The 12,621-nt window shown below is 43.9% G+C and overlaps 1 protein-coding gene across 4 annotated transcripts in view; it reads left to right on the top strand.

The window, feature by feature from the left end:
* adamtsl3 (ADAMTS-like 3) overlaps positions 1 to 12,621 on the top strand; it is a 782,675-nt gene that overhangs the window by 625,517 nt on the left and 144,537 nt on the right. For all 4 annotated transcript variants that reach the window (XM_085968860.1, XM_085968862.1, XM_085968861.1 and 1 more), the window contains exons 18-20: positions 5,730 to 5,940; positions 8,061 to 8,240; positions 10,556 to 10,709. In XM_085968860.1, coding sequence (XP_085824986.1) covers positions 5,730 to 5,940; positions 8,061 to 8,240; positions 10,556 to 10,709 — 545 coding nt within the window. The remainder of the gene's footprint in view (positions 1 to 5,729; positions 5,941 to 8,060; positions 8,241 to 10,555; positions 10,710 to 12,621) is intronic.

Consider the following 12,621-nt stretch of genomic DNA (forward strand, 5'->3'; position numbering starts at 1 on the left):
GAAAGCAACGCGGAGTATTTAATTGAACTGCGTAAGCTAGCGAAATACTGCCAGTTTGGGGAAAGCCTGACAGAGGCACTGAGAGACAAATTCGTGTGTGGGTTGTCGAAAGAAGGAACACAAAAGCGGATACTTGAAGAGAATGATCTTACACTTGATAAGGCTGTCACTATTGCAGCATCACACAAAGCCGCAGCGAGAGGCACTGCGGAAATGCAGCTGAAGGCAGCGGTGCTCAGCGTAGATCAAATGGCTTTGGGTACAACGAAATGTTATCGTTGTGGAAAGACAACACACGATCAGAACCAATGCTGGTTTAAAAACCAGGAATGTAGAAAATGTGGCAAGCTTGGTCACATAGCTAAAGTATGCCGGTCAGGAAAGAAGACCAGCAACAAAAAGTCACCACAGGAAAAGTGCAGAAAGGTACATAAGGTGGCTGAGAAGAGTTCGGATGAACAGAATTCGGATTCAGACTCCAACAGCAAGGAACTGGGTAGTCTGAGAATTCACAACGTGAGTAAGGAAGCTGACCGACAAACTATCTGGGTCACACTGCAGATAGCAGGAGTCCAAGTGAAGATGGAATTGGACACCAGATCGGCGTTGACGGTCATGAATAAGCAAGATTACAAAAAGTTATTCAAACATATTCCCCTACGGGATACGGAGATAGTATTGCAGACATACACGGGGCAAAAAGTATACCCCATCGGAAAGATAAAAGTCAAGGTGATACACAAGGGCAAAGAACACCAAGGAATGGACTTATATGTACTACCTGAGGGAGGTCCACCACTTCTGGGACGGGAGTGGATCAGAAAAATAAATATGGACTGGCACTCCCTAAACGCAATAACGGTAGATTCTGGAAAAAAAGATGTCAAACCTGAACGATTGTCCAGAATATTGGATGAGGCTAAAGAGGTGTTCCAACAGGGACTGGGAACACTGAGAGGAATTAAGGCAAAAGTCAAGATTGCAGAACATGCAAACCCAAAATTTTTCAAAGCCAGACCGGTACCGTATGCGATACGACCTGCTGTGGAAGCTGAGCTGGAAGGGCTGGAACGTTCAGGAGTACTGTCTAAGGTGGACTGGAGTGAGTGGGCCACGCCCATTGTTCCCGTCATGAAGCGTTCATCGAGTAACAAGCCAGGGGAACCGGGGAAGGTCCGCATCTGTGGAGACTTCAAGATCACAGTTAATCCGGTGCTTCATACGGTGCAATATTCGCTTCCGCGGATTGAGGATATCTTTGCTTCATTGTCTGGCGGGAAACGCTTCACCAAGATAGACCTGGCGCAAGCGTACTTACAGATGGAAGTTGAGGAAGAGTCGCGCCAGTATCTCACAATCAGCACGCACAGAGGCTCGTATCGATATAATAGACTGGTTTTTGGAGTGGCTTCGGCTCCGGCAATTTGGCAGAGGGCCATGGAGCAGGTATTACAGGGAATTCCAAGCACTCAATGTTACTTGGACGATATCCTGATTACAGGAGATGACGATGAGGAACACCTTGCAAATTTGAAACTGGTGCTCACCAGGTTGAAGGAATATGGCCTTCGAGTTAATCGCCAGAAATGTGAGTTCTTTCAGAAACGGATCTCGTACTGTGGTCATGTCATTGACCAGGAGGGGCTGCACAAGTCACCTGACAAGATCGAAGCTGTTGTGAAGGCTCCTGCTCCGGAAAATGTATCCCAGTTGAGATCGTTCCTAGGGTTGATTAACTATTACCATAAGTTTCTGCCAAATCTATCCACGGTGCTGCACCCGCTGAATGCTCTTTTGCAGAAAGAAGTACCATGGAAGTGGAACGAGGACTGTAAGAAGGCCTTTCGCAAAAGCAAGACATTGATCACCTCAGAGGAAGTGTTGGCTCACTTCAACCCAACGCTACCTATTCGTTTAGCTTGTGATGCTTCTCCTTATGGTATTGGAGCAGTACTCTCACACAAGTTGCCAAATGGCTCGGAAAGGCCAGTCGCATTTTCATCCAGATCATTGACCTCCGCTGAGCGCAACTATGCTCAGATAGATAGAGAGGCTCTCAGCCTGGTGTGGGGAGTAAAGAAGTTTAATCATTACCTGCAGGGCCAGAAGTTTACACTGCTGACAGACCACCAGCCGTTGGTATCCATATTCAACCCTAAAAAGGGCGTTTCCATTATGACAGCGCAAAGGCTACAGAGGTGGTCCCTTTTCCTAGGGGCACACCAATATGACATAGAATACAAAGGATCAAAACAGCATGGGAATGCTGACGGTTTATCACGCCTACCGTTGCCAACGGTAGAAGAGGCGACTACAGTGGACCCAGTGGAGATGTTCCACTCAACCATAGTGGAATGTCTACCAGTAACAAATTCTACGATCGAGAAGGAAACAAGAAATGACCCAACTCTCTCACGAGTCTACGATTTAACGGTGAAGGGATGGCCAGCACATGGCGAACCACTGTTGCCAGCATTTTCGCAAAGAAGAGAACAGCTGTCAGTGTGCCGAGGAACTTTGATGTGTGGATCCAGAGTGGTGATTCCACCCAAACTCCAGCATAAAGTGCTAAAGGAGCTTCACGAGGGGCATCTGGGTGGAGTGAAAATGAAGAACCTAGCCAGTGCGTTCATGTGGTGGCCAGGTATCGATGGAGACATCGAAGAAATAACCAAGAGCTGTCTAGGATGCCAGAAGGTCCAAAACGCCCCACCACAAGCTCCTCTGCATCCATGGGAGTGGCCCTCATCTCCATGGCAAAGGGTACATATCGACTTTGCTGGTCCATTTATGGACTCAATGTTCTTAATCGCGGTGGATGCACACTCCAAGTGGCCGGAGGTAATAAAGATGTCCTCCACCACCACGGAAAAAACCATCACAGTATTAAGGACCATATTTGCCAGGAATGGGCTGCCGGAACAGATCTGTTCTGATAATGGACCGCAATTTGTGTCCGAAGAATTCAGGAAGTTCTTGAAAAACAATGGGGTTAAGCACTACACGTCCGCCCCATACCACCCCGCCACCAATGGATTAGCTGAAAGGTTTGTCCAGACCTTCAAGAAGGCCATAAAGGCCATGGGTAATGAAGACATAAATCTGCAACATAAGGTAGATAACTTCTTGTTGGCGTACAGGAATGCAACACATGCGGTCACAAACCAAACTCCCGCCATGATGTTTTTCAATAGAAGACTAAGATGCTGGCTGGATTTGATCAAGCCAAACATCAGAAGGGACGTAGAGAACCGGCAATTTCAAGGCATGAATGAAAGGCCAACTAGAACCTTCCAGATAGGTCAACAAGTTTTGGCCCGGGACTACCATACCGAGAAATGGCAGCCTGGAACTATTTGCACACGACTAGGACCGCTGATGTATACCGTGGACATTGGTGAAAGCATAATAAGGCGCCATGCTGACCAGATCATAGCGTCATCCGAAAAGGGACAACCTACACCACAACTCTATACGCCTAATGATGAAGCAGAGATACCCATAGTATCTACCTCCGATCCGGTGATACTGGAACCAGATGAACCCGACACTGACATTCAAGCCGAATCGACCTTGCCAAAAGAACCTACTACACCACCGAAACCTACTACACCACCGAGGCGTTATCCGGACCGAGTCAGGAAGCCTCCAGAGAGACTGAATCTGTGAACTGTTTTTACATGAAGTTGTGTATATATGTTATGATGTTATGTTTAATGGGAATATATACTGTTAACCTAAAAAGGGAGGATTGTAGTGTATGTAACCGTTCCACCTTTAAGAGAACTATTTTAAGGGTTGCACTACTTTATCTTGGCTGCTGTATACTGTAATACCGGTGGTGACCACACCGGTATATAAGTGCTGTGTAATGATTTATTGGGCAGTTCCGCCCTGACCTTCAACTAGTAAAGACCTGTTAAAAGTTACTCTTGTGGTCTGTGTAATAATTCTCATTATAACACACAGACTTAACAATCACCATTGAGTCAGAAGGTTGTAGGTTCAACTCCCACTCCAGGGACTTGAGAACAAATCGAGACTGACACTCCAGTGGCAGTACTGAGGGAGTGCTGCACTGTCGGAGGTGCCGTCTTTCAGATGAGACGTTAAACCGAGGCCCCATCTGCCCTCTCAGGTGGACGTAAAAAGATCCCATGGCACTATTTCAAAGATGAGCAGGGGAGTTATCCCCGGTGTCCTGGCCAATATTTATCCCTCAACTAACACACAAAAACAGATTATCCAGTCATTATCACGGTACTGTTTGTGGGAGCTTGCTCTGCACAAATTTGCCTCAACGTTTCCTACATTACAACAGTGTCTACACTTCAAAAAGTACTTCACTGGCTGTGTTTGTGATGTCCTGAGGTTGTGAAAGACGCTATATAAATGCAAGTCTTTTTACTTTTTCCTGCGGGAAGCAATCTCAGGAAAAGCACTTTATTCAAAGGGCAATCAAACCCATCTAAAGTAACATCAAAGGGAGGTGATTGAATTGTGGCATTACCTGATTTGTAATCCTAACATTATTAGAATCACTGATGGCCATGTTTGCACTCTAAAATAAATTTTAATACCGACGCATTTTTATAAATAAATAAATAGCCCTCATTTCCAATATCATAACAAATAAAAACATATTCTGCAAAGTATTCCTGCAGCAATATTGTTAAACACACCATCTCTATGATTAAATCTCTGAATTAACAAAACAGAATTTTAATTTTGGAGATTTTTAACATAAGACCATAAGAATTAGGACAGGAGAAGGCCATACGGCTCCTCGAGCCTACTCCCCCATTCAATAAAATCATGGCCGATCATCGACCTCAACTCCACTTTCCCACCTGATTCCCCGAAAGTCCAAAAATCTATTGATCTCAGCCTTGAATATACTCAAAGACTCAGCATCCACAAAAATATAAGCATTTACTTGAATTAAAATGCCTGATGATGATGATGGCCCTGTGGAGTTCGTTCTTTCAAAGCTAAAATGTTCTGATAGAAAACAGTTTGAGTCGTCCACGTTTAGGAACTGTTTCTAAGAGGATTAAATAAAAATTATGTTTTTGTAATGCTGTGATCTGTGCCTTCTCATATTTTGCTTTTATTTAATAATATTTTGTTATCCAGATCTCAGGAGAGCCTGTCTCTTGTGGGGTCATTTTTTTTTTACTGAGAAACTTGTGAGGACCCGTCGGGAACAAATTAGCCAGCCGTTCAGAAGTCAAAATATCACCCCTGCCCCTTAACGACTTGAAACAATGCAATATTTACTAGCTGAATAACTCCTCAGCACAGCTGCATACAGTTTGGAACAGTGGGTAGGGGATTCTGTTCATAAGTAGATTACAGAAATTTATCAAGTTTCTTTTTTTTTTAAAAAGGACTGAGTTCCTCTTCAATGGCCAAATGTGAGGTCAGATGTGACCTTTACCTTTTTTTTAAAGAGTGCATTTGAACTTAGGCCTCAGAGGTAAAAGTTAGCAGTGGTTACAGACTCTGGGCCAACAGCACAACTCAGGTTTACATTTCATTGCCAGGACTGTTGCTGATTAGTGCTTCCATCACAAATTATCAGCAACCTCTTAAAATAAATCTGAGCTAATGGAGCCTGCATCCACTAAGTTCCTGTGTCGGTATTGTATTCTACATCAAACTGCAAGCAATGTCCCTCCCAAATGTGCTCCAACTCCTTTAATGTGCCATTTCTTCCACTTTATCAGATGGGATACAAGGTCGTGGAAACAGTGTAGTGCTACATGCGGAGTTGGCCTACAGACGAGGGATGTTTTCTGTAAACGTATGGTGACACATGTTGTTGGGGACTCCATCAAGGTTCCGGACGGGGAGTGTTCCGATCCAAAACCCTCCGAGCTGCAGGCCTGCAACCAGTTTGACTGCCCTCCATCGTGGCATATGGGAGAATGGCAGCTGGTACGTGAAGCTCCGTCAAGTGCTTGTCACCCCCCCCCCACCACCAAAAAAAAAAGCAATTGCTCGTTTTCAGATCCTGCCAATAATCATTTTAAATGCACCACAGTCTTTCTGTGGACAATTGCAGATTTGTAGATAGTACTTCACATGTCACACGTACAAAGGTGCTAAACTAAGATTATTCTAACCCCTGATGACATGGGGGCAATTTTAAGCTAACACACCCGTTGGGAAACTGCCAGGATCAGGTGCAATGCTGGTTTTTGCACCCCGCCCGATTTTATTCCCCATTGAAGCGAATAGAGAGTAATATTGGGCGGGGTGTAAAACCGACGTTCCACCTGATCCCGTAGAGTTTTCGCCCCGCAAGCTAGGTTAAAATGACCCCCATAATCTCAGGCTGATCAAAGAGTCTGTTTGTACAGGATGATCATTTTCAGTTGGATCGAGTCGATTCAGGCTGTGAATGCAAGATCTTCGAAGTAAGCAATCAACCCTGCTGTAACCAAGTACACTTGCCAGACGCTATCAGGTTTGCCAGTGCAGAGGTTTTCTTATGGGGAGAAACGGCTGGGGATTTGATTCAGACTGTTTACACCAGTCTGATTCAAATTGTGCTGGTTCACAGCCAGCATCAGGAGGTGATAGTTACTCCAAGCTAAACGTGGAGTAAATAACTCCGCTGCCATTTACACTGGAAGTACTGATGTGAAGCAGCTGCAGATTTAGAATGAGCATAAATTTGAAACTGCATCACGAATTGGAAAAAGGGAAAAGCTGATTCCAAGACATCATTGCAAAAAACAAAATTACCCTGGAAAACAATGAGTGTGGAACTTCTGAAAGTGATCCTGCGAGAGAATATTTTGATGTGAAATGAAGTCAGGAAAAAAAATGGCCCAGAAATTCGGGTCGGGGGCTTCCCGCGGGTGCAAGCCCCCAACCTGCACTTACCTTGCGCGACGGCAGTTGAGCCCTAGGGCCCCGTGGAATTCCGCTCCGGGGCCTGGCCCAGCTGCCGGCGCGCTGTGCTTGCGTGTCCCAGGGGCGCAGTTAGTGCGATGTGTCCCCTGGGATCACGTGAGCCATGGGCAGCCAATCGGAGGAGGGAAAAGCCCATTCATAAGATTGACAGGAAGACCTGTCTAAACTTATGAATACTACGGGCCTCAAAATAGCATTAAACCTTCAAATACATTTTTTTTAAAATCACACTTTTTCAATAAACTACAAATTACATTAAATAACTATTTTAAACAATAATTTAAATTTTTGAAAAAAATAATTTTATAAAAAAACGGGGCTAAAAATAAACTTACCTTGCTTTAAAGTATTTAAAAATAATAAACCTGTGGAAAAAATGTTTTAATTTTAATTAATTGACCACTTGTAAAAAGCAGGCCTTACGCCTGTTTTTTAAATGTGCAAATCCTACAGGCTTAAACTCGCGTGAAAACCTGCAAAAAAAACCTAAGTTCAAAGCGCACGCGCAGCCTCCCCTGCGCGCGCGTTCGACCTCTGAACCCCTTCGTTCAGAGGATCGGACGTGCCGGTTTCCCGCGCATGCGCAGTGCATGCAGGAAACCGGCACTTCCATTCGGCCTACGGGTGAGTGCCCCGTGCGTACTCACCCGTGGAGAGCCGAATTTCTGGGCCATAAGCAATCAGAATGCACAATGTTCAACATGCCGTAAGCGACGCTACAGTTGAACAAATTATGAATCATGTATTATTGTTATTGACTAGTTATGCCATAACCTTTTGTATGAGGTACACTTGAATAGTGCAGCTGACATGTGATAAAATATTTAGTCTAAATGGTGATCAGATGTTGAGTCCATTTCGAAACTTTGCAAGTCTGGAAATACAGTTTTCTGCAATTTCACGATTGATGTTTTGGTGGGAAAGTTGCAGTTTTGTGAATAACACTAGAGGCTGTTAAACAATAATTGGGTAGCGCATATTTAAAAGTTATTCAAATCCCTTTTTTACTTTATTGATCTTTATATATTATATATGCTCTTTTTAAGTTTCCTAATATAAAAGGATAGCAAGCAAATTCAAAAATGTTGGTGCGCCCCTTCTGATAAGTTCATCTCTTCTGAAATCTGTTAATGCAGTGTTCACAAACGTGTGGAACAGGTGTGCAATCTCGCAAAGTCCAGTGCAAACAGCTTTTGACTGATGGAAGTTTTCTAAGCCTTGCTGATGAGTTTTGCCTTGATCACAAGCCGCAGGTACAGCAACCTTGTGCCGACACTGATTGTCCACCACACTTGGCGTTAGGGAAGTGGTCCAAGGTAAACATAGCATTAAACCAACTCAATAAAAAGATACATGCCTGATTATTGTGCCTCTGTGTGTACATGTTTTTAGCTGGCATGTGGTTTATGCATGAGCTGACACATTATGCAAAGTTTATCATGTTTATAGCTTGCAGAATTCTTCTACATAACAGTTAGTGAATCACCCCAGAACATACTCATATTCTGCTTGTGATATCCATCAATATTGAAATTTAGTTTAGTAATCTTACAACACATTGGCATAGACTTGGATTGTACAAAAAAAAAGTATTCTGCTGTAATATCATGAGATCTACAACAGTAGTAACCCATATTATATCGCACAATTAGTGTAGCAAACATACAAGAGGAGCAAGAACAGTTGCCATGCAATAATAGGAGAATGTTTAATGAAGGTGACTGAAGGATGGTCTTGAGGCCTTTGAAGGTAGGATGCGATATTGAGGGGGAGCATTCCAGAGAGCGGAACCACAATGACTTGAAGGCTGACTCACAGAAAGAAACAGAAGGGAGGCCAAAGTTGGAAGAGCGGAGTGTTCCAGCTAGCCCGTAAGACTGGAGAAGATTGCAGGCAGGTGGGGTGAGGCCACGGAGAGATGCATAAACCAGGATGAGGATTTTGAATTCAGTGCATTGGTGGAATGGAAACCAATGGAGTTTGGCTGAAACAGGGTGATGGGGGAGCAGAGCTTTATATAGGTGGCGGAGGATTGGACAAGTTAATGTGGTGAGACCTTTGAGGAGGTCATTGGAGACGTTATCCCTGGAGGTGATGAAGGCATTAATGAATATTTTGGCAGTGCAAGTGAGGTGAAGGCAAAGGTGAGCAATGTTGTGGAGGTGGAAATAGGCGGTCTTGGTGATGGAAAGGATATAGGATTGAAAGTCAGCTCAAAAGCAAGGTTGTGCCCATTTGGATTCAGTCTGAGTGAGCACCTAGGAAAAAGCCCAGAAGGACGGCTTTAGTCTTGCCATTTTCAATATGGAGAAACTTCTAGCTTACCCATGATGTGATGTCAGACAATCAGCCCAACAGCACAGTCGTGGTCATGGAGGCAAGGGTGCTGGCAGACAGGTCGAGCTGACATCATCAGGATACAAGTGGAAGTTGACTCCACACCGATGGCTGATGTTGCCAAGAGGCAACATTTAGATAAGAAATGGAAGGGGATCACATTCCTTCAGGGATTCCCTAGATCACAGATGTCCAACCTGTGGATTTAGGGCCAACAGGCCTTGGCAATCTTGCCCTCAAATCCTGGGCCTGGAAAGGACTGATTTTAGCATCATTGCCTCATAAATCATCAATCAGAACACCAAGATCTGTTATCAGCAATATGAGACAAATGCAAATTAATGGTAAATGGAAATTTTTTTTATGAGGCTTCATGCTATTCACCTCTGCTGCCCACAAAGACAAAAGCTTAGACATCCTTTCCCTAGGTGACGATGCAGGGGCTGAAGGAGAAGCCATTGCAGGAGACATGTTGGTTACATTGGGATAGTTAGGAATAGAAGCAAGAAAAGGTTCTAGAATAGAGATGGACCATAGAGGAAAAGCAGTGGAGGAGGAACAAGGGGCTCAGCGGTGTTACTGCTGCAGAGAGATTGAGGCAGGCAAGGAGGAATAGCATGCCACTGTTGCAGTCACAAAGAATGTCATTGCTGACTTTGGCCAGAGTTGGTCTCTGTGCTATGGGTAGCCTGGAAATTGAATGGAAGGGATTCCAGCATGGAATCTTGGAAGAGGCAAGTGCACAGCTGGGCGGTGACAACATGTTCAAGGAACTTAAACCTTCAGGGTGTTGATTTGGGAGGATGGAGGGATTGAAGGTTTTTCAGGAGGGGTGATCATTGCAGTTTTGAAGAACTGAGGAACAGTGTGTGAAGGAAGGAGATTATTGGCAAGGTCAAGGAAACGCAAGACGGTTAGGAATTGGGTCGAGAGAGGGGCAAGGGCACGTGGAGTGAGACATGTGGAAGAGATGGACCTGCTGAGGGATCGGGAGAAGATACATAGTAATATGTGGTCGTGGCTGGGATAAGAGGAGGGTTGAGGTGGAGGAGGCTGAGGCAACAACACAAATAATCTCTATCGTTGAGATGCAAAAATCCATGAGCTCCTCTCACAAGTTCAGCAATTTAAAATAATTATGAAGTGCATATCCGTTTCTGTTGAACTAATCCTTTCATACATTAACTTAACCGAGTTTTAATAATTTAAGTACTGTACTAAAGACGGTTGGCAGTAGGAATTTAGATGAGTGATAGTTCAATGGAAACAGTTTTATATCATTGTCTGTTTCCAGTGTTCTGTAAGCTGCGGTGAAGGAATCCAGAGCAGAGAATGGGTCTGTCGTAGATTCACAACCATTGGCCGGCAGGTCACAGTGAACCATGCTTTGTGCAGTGGCCTCTCCAATCCACCAATGACTCAGGCCTGCAGTATGCCTGCCTGTAAAAGTAAGTGACTTACTTTAATACTTGACCCCTGAGTCATCCATACCCAAATAAACATCTGGGGTTAATTGTAGAAGAAAGATGCAATAAATAAAAATAGCAGCAGAAACAGCAGATACCGAGACTGTTGTGTTCTAGCCCGCAGTAAGGTGCTGGTATTTTTAGGCCGTGATAATATAATGCTAACTGATATTTTTCTAAGGAGCAAAAGTTTTAGAGCGAGATATAGTCCTATAGAAGAATGCATTTGTTTCACAGTTTCCCCCATTTGTTCATTATAGGAATCATATGCAGATGTTAAAACATTCACATCTATGAAAATGTTCTTTTCATTAGGTAAAACAGATTTGTGTTGCTTGACAATTATTTTCCTGGAAGATTACCAGCCTCCATGTGCCAAACGTCTGCAAGCTCCAACTCTTGAAGCAGGTCCAATGGATTTTAAGAGCTATTGCTTACACTAAAAAAACACATGAATAACTTCATATGTATAGATTCCAGACATACATATTTGATACTTTCCAACTTTTTCATGTATCTTGTGCTTATCAAGATGACCGCTTGCAATCCTGGGAAATACATTACTCTCTACTTTTTTTTCACCCAGTGCAGAGTATTGCCGAGTCAGGATTAACACAGGTTGACTCCAGGTTGGAATTCCCACTGCACTACCTCAACGGTACACACATTTTCTTTTTGACATGCTACCAGTGTAGCAACTTCAGTCTGCTGTTACTGTTTAAATTTAAAAAAACAAAATGAGTAATTACTTACTAACTTGTACTTTTTCACCCGAGTCCAGAGCCAGCATAGGGATAATTCTATAGCAAAATAATGTGGATGCTGAAAATCTGAAATAACAGAAAATGCTGGAAACACTCAGCAGCATCCGTGGAGAGAGAAACAGTTCGCAAGGGTGACCCTGAGCTTCCGGTCGCTTGTCACTTTAATTCTCCGCTTCACTCCCACTCAGACCTCACCATCCTCGGCCTCTTACACTGTTCCAATGAAGCTCAACGTAAGCTCGAGGAACAGCACCTCATCTTTCGATTAGGCATTTTACAGCCTCCTGGACTCAACATTGAGTTCAACAACTTCAGACTATAACCCCTGCCCCCATTCTTCAGGCTGTATGATCTTGCCATCCCCATTTGCAACATTTTATCTTTCCTGCCTCTTACCTTAGCACAGAATGTTCCTTCAGTTCATTTCTCCCAAACCCCCCCCCCCCCGCCAACCCCCCCCCCCCCCGCCCCCCTGCCTCTGCACCTGCTTAGAACCTGTTACATCTCCAGCTTTTTCCAGTTCTGATGAAGGGTCCCAGACCTGAAACGTTAACTCTGTTTCTCTCTCCACGGATGCTGCCTGGCCTGCTGAGTGTTTCCAGCATTTTCTGTTATAATAGGGATAAATCTATGTGCTTTTGCCCCTAGTGAAACTGCCTTGACAGAGACCAGTCCAGACAAAAGCTGATACACTTAATGGTAAATACACCAATACTGCACTACCATCTCAGAGAATCAACGCTATAGCATTTGGTCCTATCTCCAACTCACATTCCCTTTGAGTGTCCCTCCCCAGGAGAGGAGGACGGGTGAATTTTCCGTCTAGCCCATCCTTTTTTTCTTAATTTTTTCCCCCCATTATTATGGATACCATGACTGAAAGTGTGGTCAGGCAATCTGCTCCCAGCTTTTTACAGATTCCACGCTGTTGGTCATCTTTAAGTTGCCACAGAAGAGTAGCTTTGATCGTCAGATTTGGTATTAATTGCAGTAATCAACCTACCATATCTAACACGGAGTTAGTTATTGCCAAGTAAATTGAATTACATTTTTGGGAAGGGGTGAAAGGACCTCCTGATAAAAGTAATAAATCATTAATAATACACCTTCATTTTTTGCTGCTTTTCTTT

The sequence above is a fragment of the Somniosus microcephalus genome, chromosome 27, assembly GCF_052327205.1.
Source record: "Somniosus microcephalus isolate GS21.2 chromosome 27, FLI_Smic_1.0, whole genome shotgun sequence".
NCBI classification, from domain to species: domain Eukaryota; kingdom Metazoa; phylum Chordata; class Chondrichthyes; order Squaliformes; family Somniosidae; genus Somniosus; species Somniosus microcephalus.